Source organism: Crocuta crocuta, unplaced genomic scaffold, assembly GCF_008692635.1.
Source record: "Crocuta crocuta isolate KB4526 unplaced genomic scaffold, BGI_CrCroc_1.0 scaffold28, whole genome shotgun sequence".
NCBI lineage: Eukaryota > Metazoa > Chordata > Mammalia > Carnivora > Hyaenidae > Crocuta > Crocuta crocuta.
This window is the reverse complement of record NW_027533256.1, coordinates 7,300,863-7,312,931: the sequence shown is the minus strand read 5'-3', so window position 1 is coordinate 7,312,931 and position 12,069 is coordinate 7,300,863. Positions and strand designations below refer to the sequence as shown.

Genomic DNA, 12,069 nt, shown 5'->3' with positions numbered 1-12,069 from the left:
TTTTGCAGATGAAGAGACAGCCTCATCTGGCTAGTGCATGGTGGGGTTTGAACCCTTGATGTATTCTGCCTCCAGTGGGGAAGCCAGTGGAGCTGCTTCTATGTGCCTCTCCTCAAGCTCAATCCCAGATCGACATGGGGGAGGGTGTTTTATTCTTATTCAGGTATGGCAAGGTCAACAATGCCATGACCGCTGTTGCAAAGGTAGTTGTTACTCACGGTTCCCAGGAGGAGGGTCATGCCGCACCATTGGGAGCCACCAGGGGAAGCATATGGGCTGGTCAGGAGGCAGAGGGGGAAGGGGAAGTGTGGGCAAGAGCCCTTAATGTGACCTCCGCAGGAAAGGAAGGGTGAGGTGGATGGAGTAAGTGGGTTTAAGATGACCTCGTTTGAATAATTTCAGCAGGCCCGGGGGCACAAGGGTGTCCCTGGTCACTTGGTTCTGGGGTGATTAGAGCAGCTAGAGTGTGAGAAGCTGATTGAGGAGGTGGTTGGGTGTGGGTTGTGGAGAGGCTGGTTTGCACGTGAAAGGGGTTCTTTGGAGTCGGCACTTTCCTACTTAGAGAGATTGGCTAATCCTTTGAGGGGTGGTCCCTGCAGGGTCCGTAAGACCCCGGATGTCACAGTGTCAGAATGCAGAAAATAAAGTCATGGTTAATGCGTTTTGGGGGGTTGGGGGTGAGATGTCACCCTGGAGGACTGCCTGTGCCGGGTCGACTGTGACTGTTGTCTGGGCAGCTGAGACTGTGACCAGGACAGAGGGGGGGTCTCCCTCCCTGACGAGACCCTCCGCAAGAAGACCTGGAGCAGTGGCACTGTGCCGCGAGGACTGTGGGACATCACCTGACAGTCTTCCTGCTCTCCTGAAGCTGGGCCCCGCCTGGGCCCTGGGGCTGTTTGCTGTGGGGGACATTGTCACCCCCATGCTTCCTGTTTTACAGAAGCTGGCTGGCTGGGCCACATCCGCTCCTCCCTTTGCTGAACTCTTGAGGGCCTGCTTTGTGCCCGCCTGACTCCCATAGAGATTTATTTTAAAAAAAAAATCACACCTACATAGATTGATTGCAATGAATTAATTCATCCATGAAATGCAGTCTGCAAACGGAACACATTCTGATGCGTAGGAGATGCTCAGTGCGTGGAGGAGGGGAGCCACTCTCTGCTTTCGGCTCAGTCTTACCTGCAGGACTGAGTGCTCCTTGAGGACAGGGCTGTGGAGTCTTAAAATGCTGCCTCTCCAGTGCCCAGCCTGAGGCCTGGCCCAGAACAGTGCTCAGGAAGTATTTGAAGAGGGAAGAAAGATGACATGAAAGGAAGGGTGCAGAGAGGGAGGGAGGGTGAGAGGGAGAGAGGAAGGAAGGGAGGGAGGAAGGAAGGAAGCAAGGGAAGAAGGAAGAAATAAAGCAGGGAGTGCAGGGAATACAACTGAGGTGAGGCACCAAATGAATTCTGAGCAAAGGGAAGGGTTATTATTTTTGATTGGAGCCACAGCAGGTAGGTCTTAGTGATTTTTTCTCTTGGAAATGGTGGATGCTTCTTCACCTGCAGACCCAGGTTCCATCCACACCCATTTCTGTAGCTCTTTCGTGCCTGTGATAAAGCTGCTGGCATTTTGAGTTGGTGGTATCCAGAGGGGAGGGCCATGAAGGAGGAGAGGAGCCCAGTAGAGGTCTTTGCAGTGAACTTGAATTAAGATAAACCACAACTTGGAAAAAAATTTTGAAACCTATATTTGGGGGCCAGATAAGAATGAAGTTTTTTTCTTTTAATGGCTATTTATTTTTGAGAGAGAGAGACACACACAGAGACAGAGCAAGAGCGGAAGGAGACACAGAATCTGAAGCAGGCTCCAGGCTCTGAGCTGTCAGCACAGAGCCCAATGCAGGGCTTAAACGCATGAGCCATGAGATCATGACCTGTGCTGAAGTCCGACACTTAACTGACTGAGCCACTTGGGTGCTCCAAAAAAGTTTTTAAGAAAAGTCCATAGAATCAAAATTGTGTCTCAGCTTATGGAAAAATTTTCAATGATCCCTAAACACTTGTAACTGAACTTCTCCAGGGTGTGAGGTGGCAGTCTTCATACATGTATCTGTATATTACAGATGGTAAAATATTCTTGTAAATTTTTTTTAATGTTTTATTTATTTCTAGGAGAGAGAGAGAGAGACAGCGTGAGCAGGGGAGGGTCAGAGAGAGAGGGAGTCACAGACGGAAACAGGCTCCAGGCTCTGAGCTGGCAGTCAGCACAGAGCCCGACGCGGGGCTCGAACCCACGAACCGCGAGATCAAGACCTAAGTGAAAGTCGGACGCTTAACCGACTAAGCCACCCAGGCGCCCCATAGATGGTAAAATGTTCTTATAAGTACTCTCAGCACTTGGACCTTTCTCAGAAGTTGAAAATAGTAGGAGAAGCAATTTGAAATGGGTTCTTTTCTTTCAATTACTTTTCAGAAAGAAAGAATTTATAATATCCATCATTATCTGATTTTTTTTTTTCCAGAAGGAGTGGTGGGATAGTCACAGCTACAACCTCAGGTTTTGGAAAAAAAAAACCTTTTGTCCAATTTCAGTTCCTTGCCAATGGCTGTGCTTCACCAAGCTCATGACCTTGTGTGGTTGCTGAAGGGCTTGAGGGCGTTCAAGCTGGTTCTCGCTCTGGTTCAATTTGATTCCACAAACTCCTACTGTCCCTGAGCCTGTGCTAGGCACCGAGCCTGGAGATGGGAGAGAGAAATGAGAAATCCCTAGTTTCTGCTTCTGATGTCCGTGAGTTTTGAAACTCTGAGGGGAGTATGACTTTCACTGGGTTTTGACAGAAGAGTGGGACTGCGTCAATTTCCAATTGGGAGTGCCCAGGCAAAGTATGCACTCACGTGTGTGGCGTGGTGTGTGTGTACATGTGTGTGTGCGCATTGGATGTGTATGTGGTACGTGCATACATGTATGTGTGTGAGGGAATGTCCAGGGAAGGGCAAAATGCTCCTTTTCCTGGAGTTGAGGCGGATGGTTTCTGGTGGTGGTGACAGAAGCAGGTGTTTAGGGCCAGAGAGTCTTTTATGCACAGGCTAAGGTGTATGAGTTTCTTTATGTACAATAGTAGAGTTTCTAGAAGGCTTTTTGTTTGTTTGTGATTGATTGATGCTTTTGAGGATGTTAATTTCTTGGCAACTTTAAAATAGAGTTGTGTTATTCACGGAAAGTTTTAGAGGCACACTCTTTTGTGAGCAGATGTGAACTTAGAAACCATCTTGGAAGAGGCATTGGAAGGGAAGACCCCGGGGTCACAGGAACCTCTTAGGAGTCTGTGACCGAAGTCCCAGGGAAGGTATTGATGGTACCTGAAATTGGGAAGGGGTTGTGGGGATGAATTAGGGTCTGGTGTTGATGTTTTTCCCCCCAGACTACCAGTGGGTGATGCCAGAGGGAAGCCAAGCAGTATCTGAGAATGGGGGCAAGAGTGGGTGGGACTGGGAAACAGTGAGAGCAGAAGGAGCACACAGTGTCTGGAAGCCCAGGGTGGAGAGGCCTTCACGCACTGGTGCTCCAGGCTGGGCACTGGGGACTATGAAGAGAGAGGAGGATCCCCATTTGCTGACGATGTGGGCATGAGCTTTAGAGCAGCACATGGTGTGGGTGGCAGTGGGCGGAGAGGTGAGTGATGCGGACGCACCAGAGGACACAAGGGCCTTCAATTAGGAAGCTGGTCTGTTGGGGAAGGAGGTCGAGGACTGGGGCACTTGGGACCTGTGTCTCTCCTTTCTCCATTTGTGGGACCCCAGCTTCCTTTCCTTACAGTTCCAATTTGGGCCTCTTGGTCCTCCCTATTCCTGGTCTCCATCGTGAGGTGAGAAAGGCACTCTTCCTGTGGTGTCACAGATGCCTCATTCTGGAACTTTCCATAAGCTGTTTCTTCTGTCTGCAGCGTTCTTCTAGGAGAGGTTTCCAGAGCTGTCTCCTTTCACTGCTGCTCCTCGCAGAGGCTTTTCCCATCCCCACCTCCTGTGGTTTCCCTCCAGGCCAACATCTATTTTCTTCGGAGCTCTTACCACTGTTGGAAATTATCTATTTAGCATGGTGTTTATTTGTTCCAGTCTGTTCTCCAGTCCCTGAAATATAAGTTCTTTGACAGCAGGAACACCGTGGGCTCATTCATTCTTGTTTCTCAGCACCTAGGAGAGAGACCAACATGGAGAAAGCTCTCCGTGATATAGGAGAAAAGAAGGAATGAATAGATGTCTATTGGATGGCTTGTTCAGTTTCGGGTATTAGAAANGGGGGGCACCGTCTATCACATTCCTCATAGGAGTGCACTTGCCTGTGTTCCCTATTCTGTTTCTTTTCTCTGGGGAGCAGGATGCCTCTCCTGGGAGCTTCTCCCTGTCTCATGGGTGACGACGCCCTCTTCCGTGGTTCATGCCTCTCCTGTGGCCTTGGAGAGCTGTGGGCCACTTGCCTCTTCCCTCCCTTTCTGGGATGGGGCTGGGGATATGATCCCATCAGCTCCCTCCCCAGTGGGGGTGGATCTGGTTGGAGGACCTGCACCAGCAGTGGTGCCTGAGCTGGCCATTATGCACAGGGACCTTGCAGGGGAGGAACTGGTCCAAGATCCAGAACTCCGTGGGAGCCAAGGGGCTCCTGGGGTGCCAGTGGGAGTAGCCCAGCTCGGTCCCTAGTCTACTTTCTTGAAGGATTCCCCCTTTCTGTGGAGCAGCAGTGAACAGCTGGATTTCTTGGGGGGATGGGGGCAGGGGGCATTGCAAACCCAGTCTCTTGTAGGGAGAACAGGACTTGTGTTGGAGAAGTGGGCTTCCTTGGCCCCGTTCCTGGGTAATGTCAGGAGGGCTGCAAAGTTAGCTTGAGCCCTTGCATGTTGCTCTGCCCCCAGCCCTCGCCATGTGTAGCTGAATAAGAGCTTCAGAGGCTGAGAGCTGACCTTTTCAGCCAAGTGGGAGCAGGCAGTTATAGCCAGGGGCTGTGGTCCCTGGGGAGTGGTGTGCCTTCAGCCTGTATCGCTTGCTCCAGGGGTAAGGAGCCAGCTGCTGACAGGGAGCTTAAACTCTCTGTGATGCCTCCGTCCCATCCGGGGCTGCTCAGAACAGTTGGCAGAAGCAGAGCAACTGAAGGTGTGCAGGAGCTCTGATGACTTGCGTTCTCCATGTGTGCGTGTCCTTGTGTGTACTTAGGGGTCCCAGGGTGGTTGCCTGCATGCAGTGGTACCTCCTGTTCCCTAAGAAAGTGGAACAGTCCGACAGGTTGAGATGGTTTCAGGCAGGGGGACCTCAGGGAAGGGATCTCAGTGGACTTTTCCCCCAGTTTGGGAGGACTAGCCATGCTGGCATGATGTGTGGGGTCTCTAGAGCCCTATTGGCCTCATGGACCCAAGGGCATGGACACAGCCCTGCGGGAGGCCTCATTGTGCATGTGCTCATGTGCAGGTGCAGAAAGCATGCCTCTGCAGACATGGCTAGTCTCTGCCACTTTAATATTTTTTTTAATGTTTATTCATTTTTTGAGAGAAGGGGGGGCAGGGAGGGAGGGAGAGAGTACGGGGAAGAGGCAGAGAGAGAGGGGGACACAGAATCTGAAGCAGGCTCCAGGCTCTGAGCTGTCAGCACAGAGCCCCACGTAGGGCTTGAACCCACAAACCATGAGATCATGACCTGAGCCGAAGTTGGACGCCCAGTCAACTGAGCCACCCAGGTGCTGCTCTGTGATTTTAAAGACTTGTGATGGTCTTGCAAGGTGTGGAAGAGGAGTGGGAGCTGGTAGATAGGGGTTTGAGGGTGCTACCTTCATGCCTGTCCCAGCCAGCTCTCAGTGTCCTGTCAGCTGTGCTCAGATCTGGGTCAGATGAAGCCATGGGGGCAGTGAGGCTTTTGGTGTCCAGGTGAAGGGATAGGGCCACAGAGGCTGTGACCTTGGCTGAACTGTCTCACGCGCACCCCTAACTGGGCAGTGCCTTGGATAGCTGTGTGTGGGGCTACTTTTAAGACATAAGCCCTGTTCTTTTCATTGAAGTTATCGTAAGCTATATGAGATAAAGACGTCTGATCAATTTGCTCCGTCAGGACCTTTTATTGCTGAGAAACAAACCGTCCTAAGACTTAGTGGCTTAGAACAACAGCTATGTATTATTTGTTGTGAGTCTGTAGATCAGCTGGGCAGCTCTGCTCTAGGCTCGCTCTAGTAGCTGGATGTGGTTGACTTGTGGCTTAGGGTGGCTACCTGGGGGCCCACCTGAGTCTCCATGTGTGTCTACATCCCTTCAGCAGGCCAGTCCAGGGGTGTTCTCATGGTGTGGCATCCTCAAGAGTGGAAACAGAAGGCCCAGATGCTCTGCTTACACCAAGTCACAGCTGTCTTACAGGTCAAAGTAGGTCATGTGTCCCAGAGTAGGAGCTTGAAGGGTCTTCAAAGCGACAGAGCACAAGGCACAAGAATAGGGAGGCCATTACCAGGGGCCTGATAATGCAGTTAATCTCCCATATTTGGGAACATCATTTAGACTGTGCTGGTTAAAAGATCATTTCTCAGGCAGTACCATACAATAGAACCTTCTGCAATGATACCTTGTATATGATGTCTGTATGTGCCATCCAGTATGGTAACCACTGGCCAGATGTGGTGGTTACATACTTAAAATGCGGCTAGTGTGACTGAGGAACTGAGGTAGAATTGTATTTAATTTCAATGAATTTAAGTTTACATTTAAACAGACCCATGTAGCTAGTGGCTGCTCGGTTGAACAGCCCAGATCCAGGGGAGAGCACCCTGGACACAGATAGAAGGCTGTGCCTGCCTAGCATGGGAGCGGCAGCTGGTCATGAGTGTCTGCTTAGGCTGAGATGTTCAAGCTTATCATTGGCAGGTGTGAGTTGTGCTGTGCTCAGGAGAGGGAGTGGCTGGGGTTGACTGAGTTTTTTAGTTGAGGGTCCCCTCCACCTGTTGCCATGCCCTGAGCCATTTCCTCTGATTGGTTAAGAGGACTTCTTAAAAACTTCTTCTAGCTTCTCATTCAAGAGGCTTTGGGGCTCCAGGTCTCTACAGACCCAAGCAGGCTGTGAGGACTGCATGGCCTCCCTGGGAATCTGAGGGGTTTTGACAGCCAGGGGCCTGTGTGTAGGGAGCCCCTGGTGCTGTGGCAGGATCTCTGTCAGTTACCTTTTCATACTTTGTAGATTTGGAGGAGGGGGCGGGGGCTTGATGAAGAGAGCCTGACCTACTGCCTGGCACCATTTTCCTGTGTGACAATGCTTGGGGGATACTGGGACCCCGTGCACTGCAGGCAAGCAGCTCTGGGTAAATGTCTGTGCTTCAGGGGTCAGGGTGCTAATGGGCAAAGCCAGCTGAGGTCATGACTGGACTTGAATCCAGGTGCCACAGGATTGCATATTTGACACGCATTTGCCATCCCTAGAAAGGCTCTCCAGGCTCTTACTGGGATACTACCGTACCCTCCCCGTGAACCATTGGGAGGTTGGCTCCTGGGCCTCCTAGGTGCTGGCCCCTGAGGCACAAGCAGCTGGGACCCTGAAGAATTGTGATTCCTCATAGTCCTATGACAATGGAAGTCAGAAACTTTCATCCGCAGTTTACAAATGAGCAAACTGAGGCACAAAGTGGATGGAAGATTTGCCTAGGTGTTTAAGAAACTCTCCAAAATTCTGAGTGTCAGAGTCCATGGTGTGCTCCCAGAGCCCTATTCCGGGGCTTCTGCCATGGTGGGAAGTAGGGACCCCCTGCACATTTCCCCCCAGCACCCAGTCATGACTGCCATGGCACCCTGGTCTCCCTGGCACTGTGTTTGGGTTTCCGTGACCGCTCTTTTTATGTCTTAACTGGGACTAGACGTACCAGTGGGCCTGTCATCCTGGCAAGGTGGGCAGCCAAGGGTCCACTGTAGCAGTGTGCATGGTGCCTGGCAAGTTCAAGTAGTTTGTGGAGTGGGCATGACGTGAAAGTCTGGGAGAGGAATGGGTTGGGAAAAGCAGTCTGGTTGAATGAACACTGTTTACTGTGAATTTGATTCTGGGGGACTGGAGGGGCCAGGGTGCACCTGTGATGGCCCCTGGGCATCCCAGCAACTGGGAGAGAGCGGCTCATGTGACATGGGCAGGCCCACAGTGTCCTGAGGAGTGTCCAGCTCAGGCATGGACTTACCTTTGGGACCTGGAATACACACATGGGCCAGAGGAAGAAAACATGCCAGACTTTGAGAAAGTGGCTGATGGGTTGAGACTTTGGGCTGCAAGTATCAGAAATCCTGACCAAGTTGGCTTAGGCAAGAAAGAGTATTCTTTGGCTCATAGAAAACCCCAGGGGAAGCTGAATTCACAGATGCACAGAGGCTTCAATGTCATCATCAGGCCCGGGTGTCACTCTTGTACCTGCTTGCCTCTGAGTTGGCTCCATGGTCTCCCTTTGGAGAAGCCAGGTGGCTCATGCAGGCAGCTGCAGAGAGAAGATTTGGGCCCTAGTTAAAAAAATCAGCACCGTGACCCTCACAGGAGTAGATTTGCACCAATAGGTGATAGAACTGGGCCCCAAGCTCCTTCTGGATGCTCATTCCCTAGTAATTTGTTCCAGATCCCCCTGTTCCCCTCCTGTCCTAGGCTTACATCCTGGCCGCTTGGTGACCACAGAGGAAAGGGACAGCCTCTCTCCTGGATGCTCCACCAGAGTCTGAGGATGGTGCTCAGTAGACCACCTTGGACCATCCACTCACCCTTGAACCAGCCAGAGTGTGAAACTCAGGTTGGATTTGGGCAGCGTTACCCCAGCTGGAAGGAGAGCAAAGGAGGAGTTTGATCCAGGGAAGTCAGGCCCCTGGAACAGGACAGGGTCCCGGGCCTCAGGGCTGGGGTGTGAGGACAGGATGTTCAGTCATGGGCTTAGAGCTGGGCTGAGGCTGGGCTGGCTTCAGTCAGGGCAGGCAGTGGCCTTAGCTCACTGCTGAGGGTCAAAGAGCCTGAGTGGTGAGCGCAGAGGTAGGTGCAGGGAACTGGAGGCCCGGGCCAGGGACTGCTGCCCCACATAGTCTTGAGGATAGAACTGCTAGAACTTTAGCCCCCATTGGGTGGAAGCAATAGGGAGAGAAAGGGAAGTCATCACAAAGGGCTTTCTGGCCACAGGTCCTTTTGGATGGCAGGGAATGCTCTCACGGTGGAGACACTTACCCTGGGGCCAAAGAGATGTATATGTATTTTCCAACTCTGTTCAGTGGTCACTGTGGCAGACGTGAGCCATGGCTCACGGCAGTGGCCTATACCTGGGGTGGGTGGGGTGGGGAGCATTGGAGTTAGACCCCTTCCTGCTTAAAGCTCGTTCTTTCCTCCCCCTTCTCCACTGCTCAGATATCCGTGGGCTCCAAAGCTTTCTGGATCAGGCCTCGCGGCTGGGCCTTGACGTCTCTTTACAAAAGGTGGACAAGAACATTAGCCACGTGTTCACCAGCCTCTTTACCACCATGAAGACAGAGGAGCTGAACCGCTACCGGGACACACTACGCCGAGCCATCCTTCTGCTCAGCCCACAGGGGGCCCACTCCTTCATCAACGAGGTAGGTGGTGGGGCCAGGGGCTGTAGGAGCCTCTCCCCAGGGTGCTGTGGGGTGGCTCAGGTGGCTGTCAGGTGCAGTCCGCTCGTGCAGGCCAAAATGGACGTGGGGACTCTTGGGCACTGTGCCCACAGAAAGAGACCCCGAGCACAACCTGGCTCTGACTGGTCCCAGACAAGTGACCCAAGGCTTTCGTAGACACTGAGAGGCTGGGGGCAGCTGGCGGGAAGCCTGTTTATAAGTTCCTCCCAGGGATACCTGAGGCCAAACCCAGCCTGTGATTTGTTTGTGGTGGTGGTGTTTTAATTTTCCTCTCTTTGTTGACAGGTGTAAGCCTCTAGGGATAAAATAAATTTCCAGCTTTCTGCAGAGGTGGGCAGCTCTGCCTTGGTGTTTGTTAGCACCTGGAGGAGGTGTTGGTTGCATAATCTCAAATGCTACCTGGTGCGCGTGCTTGTAGTTTTGGTGCTTAGGCGAATCAGTGATTTTTTTTTAACACCTCTATTAGGGGTTAGGACCTTCTAATGAAGACAGGGCCCACCAGTTTAACAAAGAATTTAGTAACTTGAGAACAGACAACTAGAAATACTCTCTGAGTTGGCTGATGGTGCCAGCCCTGGTGGTCTGATGGCAGAGCAGGTGCCTCTCTGGCCTGGGTTGGTTTCTGGGGCCTGGGGCTGTGCTGGGGGTGTGGTGTGCCTGGGAGTAGGGGTGGACTGTAGGGGTCACCAGATGCCCAAATGCTCTCTGCGATTTCCTCTCCAACCCCAGTCACCTGCTTGGCTCTCTCTGATTGAAAGGAAAATGAAGAGAAAGGCAGAATTATACTAATTCCATTTGACGTATTTTGCTTGCCTATTCTGCTCCCCCCTCTAATTAATTAATACTCAAAATGCTACCTTATGCATCAGGAACCAGCACGAAGCCCACCGCTAGAGAACTTAAAATTCAGAACGCTTAATTTGGTGCAGTTGGCCAGCAGCCCCGCCGCTCTTGGCTTAATCAGTGCCCGGATCACGCTGGTGGTCAGCCGGGCTGTGAGGTCATGTCGGCGCTCGGCATTTTCTTGGGAACATGTTTCCCTGTAGGAAGTGATTCAGGCCAGTAATGGGCAGCCCAGGATCAGCACTAATGCGTCCAAGCTTTCTCAGAATGTTCCCAGCAGCGTATGTGCCGGTGTCTGCTCATAGGAAAGCTTTTGTCCTTGCTAAATTCCCCTGGCCGGAGTCTGCTCCGGTGATGGTGTCTGCTTAATCGTGTTGCTGAGCTTCTCCATCTCTCTTCTTGTCCATATCTGGCCTCCTCTCCTTGCTTCCTTTCTGCCTTGTCACTGCTCTGCTGTTAAGCTTGGGAGTGGGAAAAGTATTGGCCTCGGAGTTCAGCAGATTTGGGGCCAAGTCCCAACTCCTCTGCTTAGTTTCCTTGTGACCTTGGGTGATTTGCCTCACCAGTGAGACCTCAGTTTCTTCATCTGTAAAGTAGGGACGAAGGAGACTAGAGTGACAGTAAAGCATTTGGTACATAGATAGCTTCTCAGGAAACATTGGTTCTCTTTCGCTTACATATTCATTGTATCCCTTCCGGATGCATTCAGCCCTTACTCGGTTTCTAGGCCCTGCAAGGATTTACAACACCAACAAGACTGGCCTAAAGATATTATTTCCAAGTGGATAATTATGCAAACTTCTGCAGTGTTGGAAATACTTGGCTTGGCTTTGGCCTGCTGCCTTGTTGATTCTCCACCCCCCACCCTCCCAACTGTGTTCACAATATCTTTGCTTTGCCGGGTGCTGCAGAGCTGGGGACACCCCAGGAGTGGCTACTCTGAATGATAGGCAAGAGTGACAAGCCCCAGGGAGTGGGCCAGAGACCGTGGGGAAGGACAGCACCTGGCTTTGTTGCCTTCAGCTCCAGCGGGTCAGAGTCTTGGTTTTCGATTTCATGTGCCTGGGGTGGGGGTCGGGGGGCTTCATTTCCTGGGTGCCCACCATGGTCCTGGCCCTTTGTGTGCTTTCCCAAATTCTCACACTCTGCAAACGGGGCAAGTGGAGCTGAGGAAGTTAAATGACTGGCTTCAGGTCACACAAGTAGCCACCGGGTGATGGGGCAGGAGTCAAATCCAGATTTGAGCCACTCCAGGGTCCCCATCTGCCGTGTTGCTGGGATGAGACAAGTGTTATAGTGACGGTGGTAGGTAAAATGTGGCCGTGCTGCCTTCATGTGGGGGGATGTGTTTCAACTGCCTCTGTCCCAGGTCTTGCAGAGGTTTCTAGGGTGCTTATGCACAAAGAATTTTAAGGCATCTACTAAACGCAGTGGGGGAAGGAAGGTGAACGTGACCTGTATGGCTGGCTAGCCCAGGAGGTCCTCTGGGAAAGACCTGGGGATGCCATCACTGCACAAAACCTTCATTCACTGCCTGAGGCATTGCTTGGGCTTTTTGAGCAGACCGACCCCACCTCTTGTTTGTTATGACAAGGACAGAAGGTGTTCGTAAGGCTGATCCACTG

General features: G+C 51.8%; 1 protein-coding gene across 1 annotated transcript in view; it reads left to right on the top strand.

The window, feature by feature from the left end:
* GRID1 (glutamate ionotropic receptor delta type subunit 1) overlaps nt 1-12,069 on the top strand; it is a gene marked incomplete at its 3' end in the record, with an annotated part of 707,181 nt that overhangs the window by 223,061 nt on the left and 472,051 nt on the right. Inside the window, exon 4 of the mRNA XM_077746455.1 lies at nt 9,357-9,562. Within this exon, the coding sequence (XP_077602581.1) occupies nt 9,357-9,562 (206 nt within the window). The remainder of the gene's footprint in view (nt 1-9,356; nt 9,563-12,069) is intronic.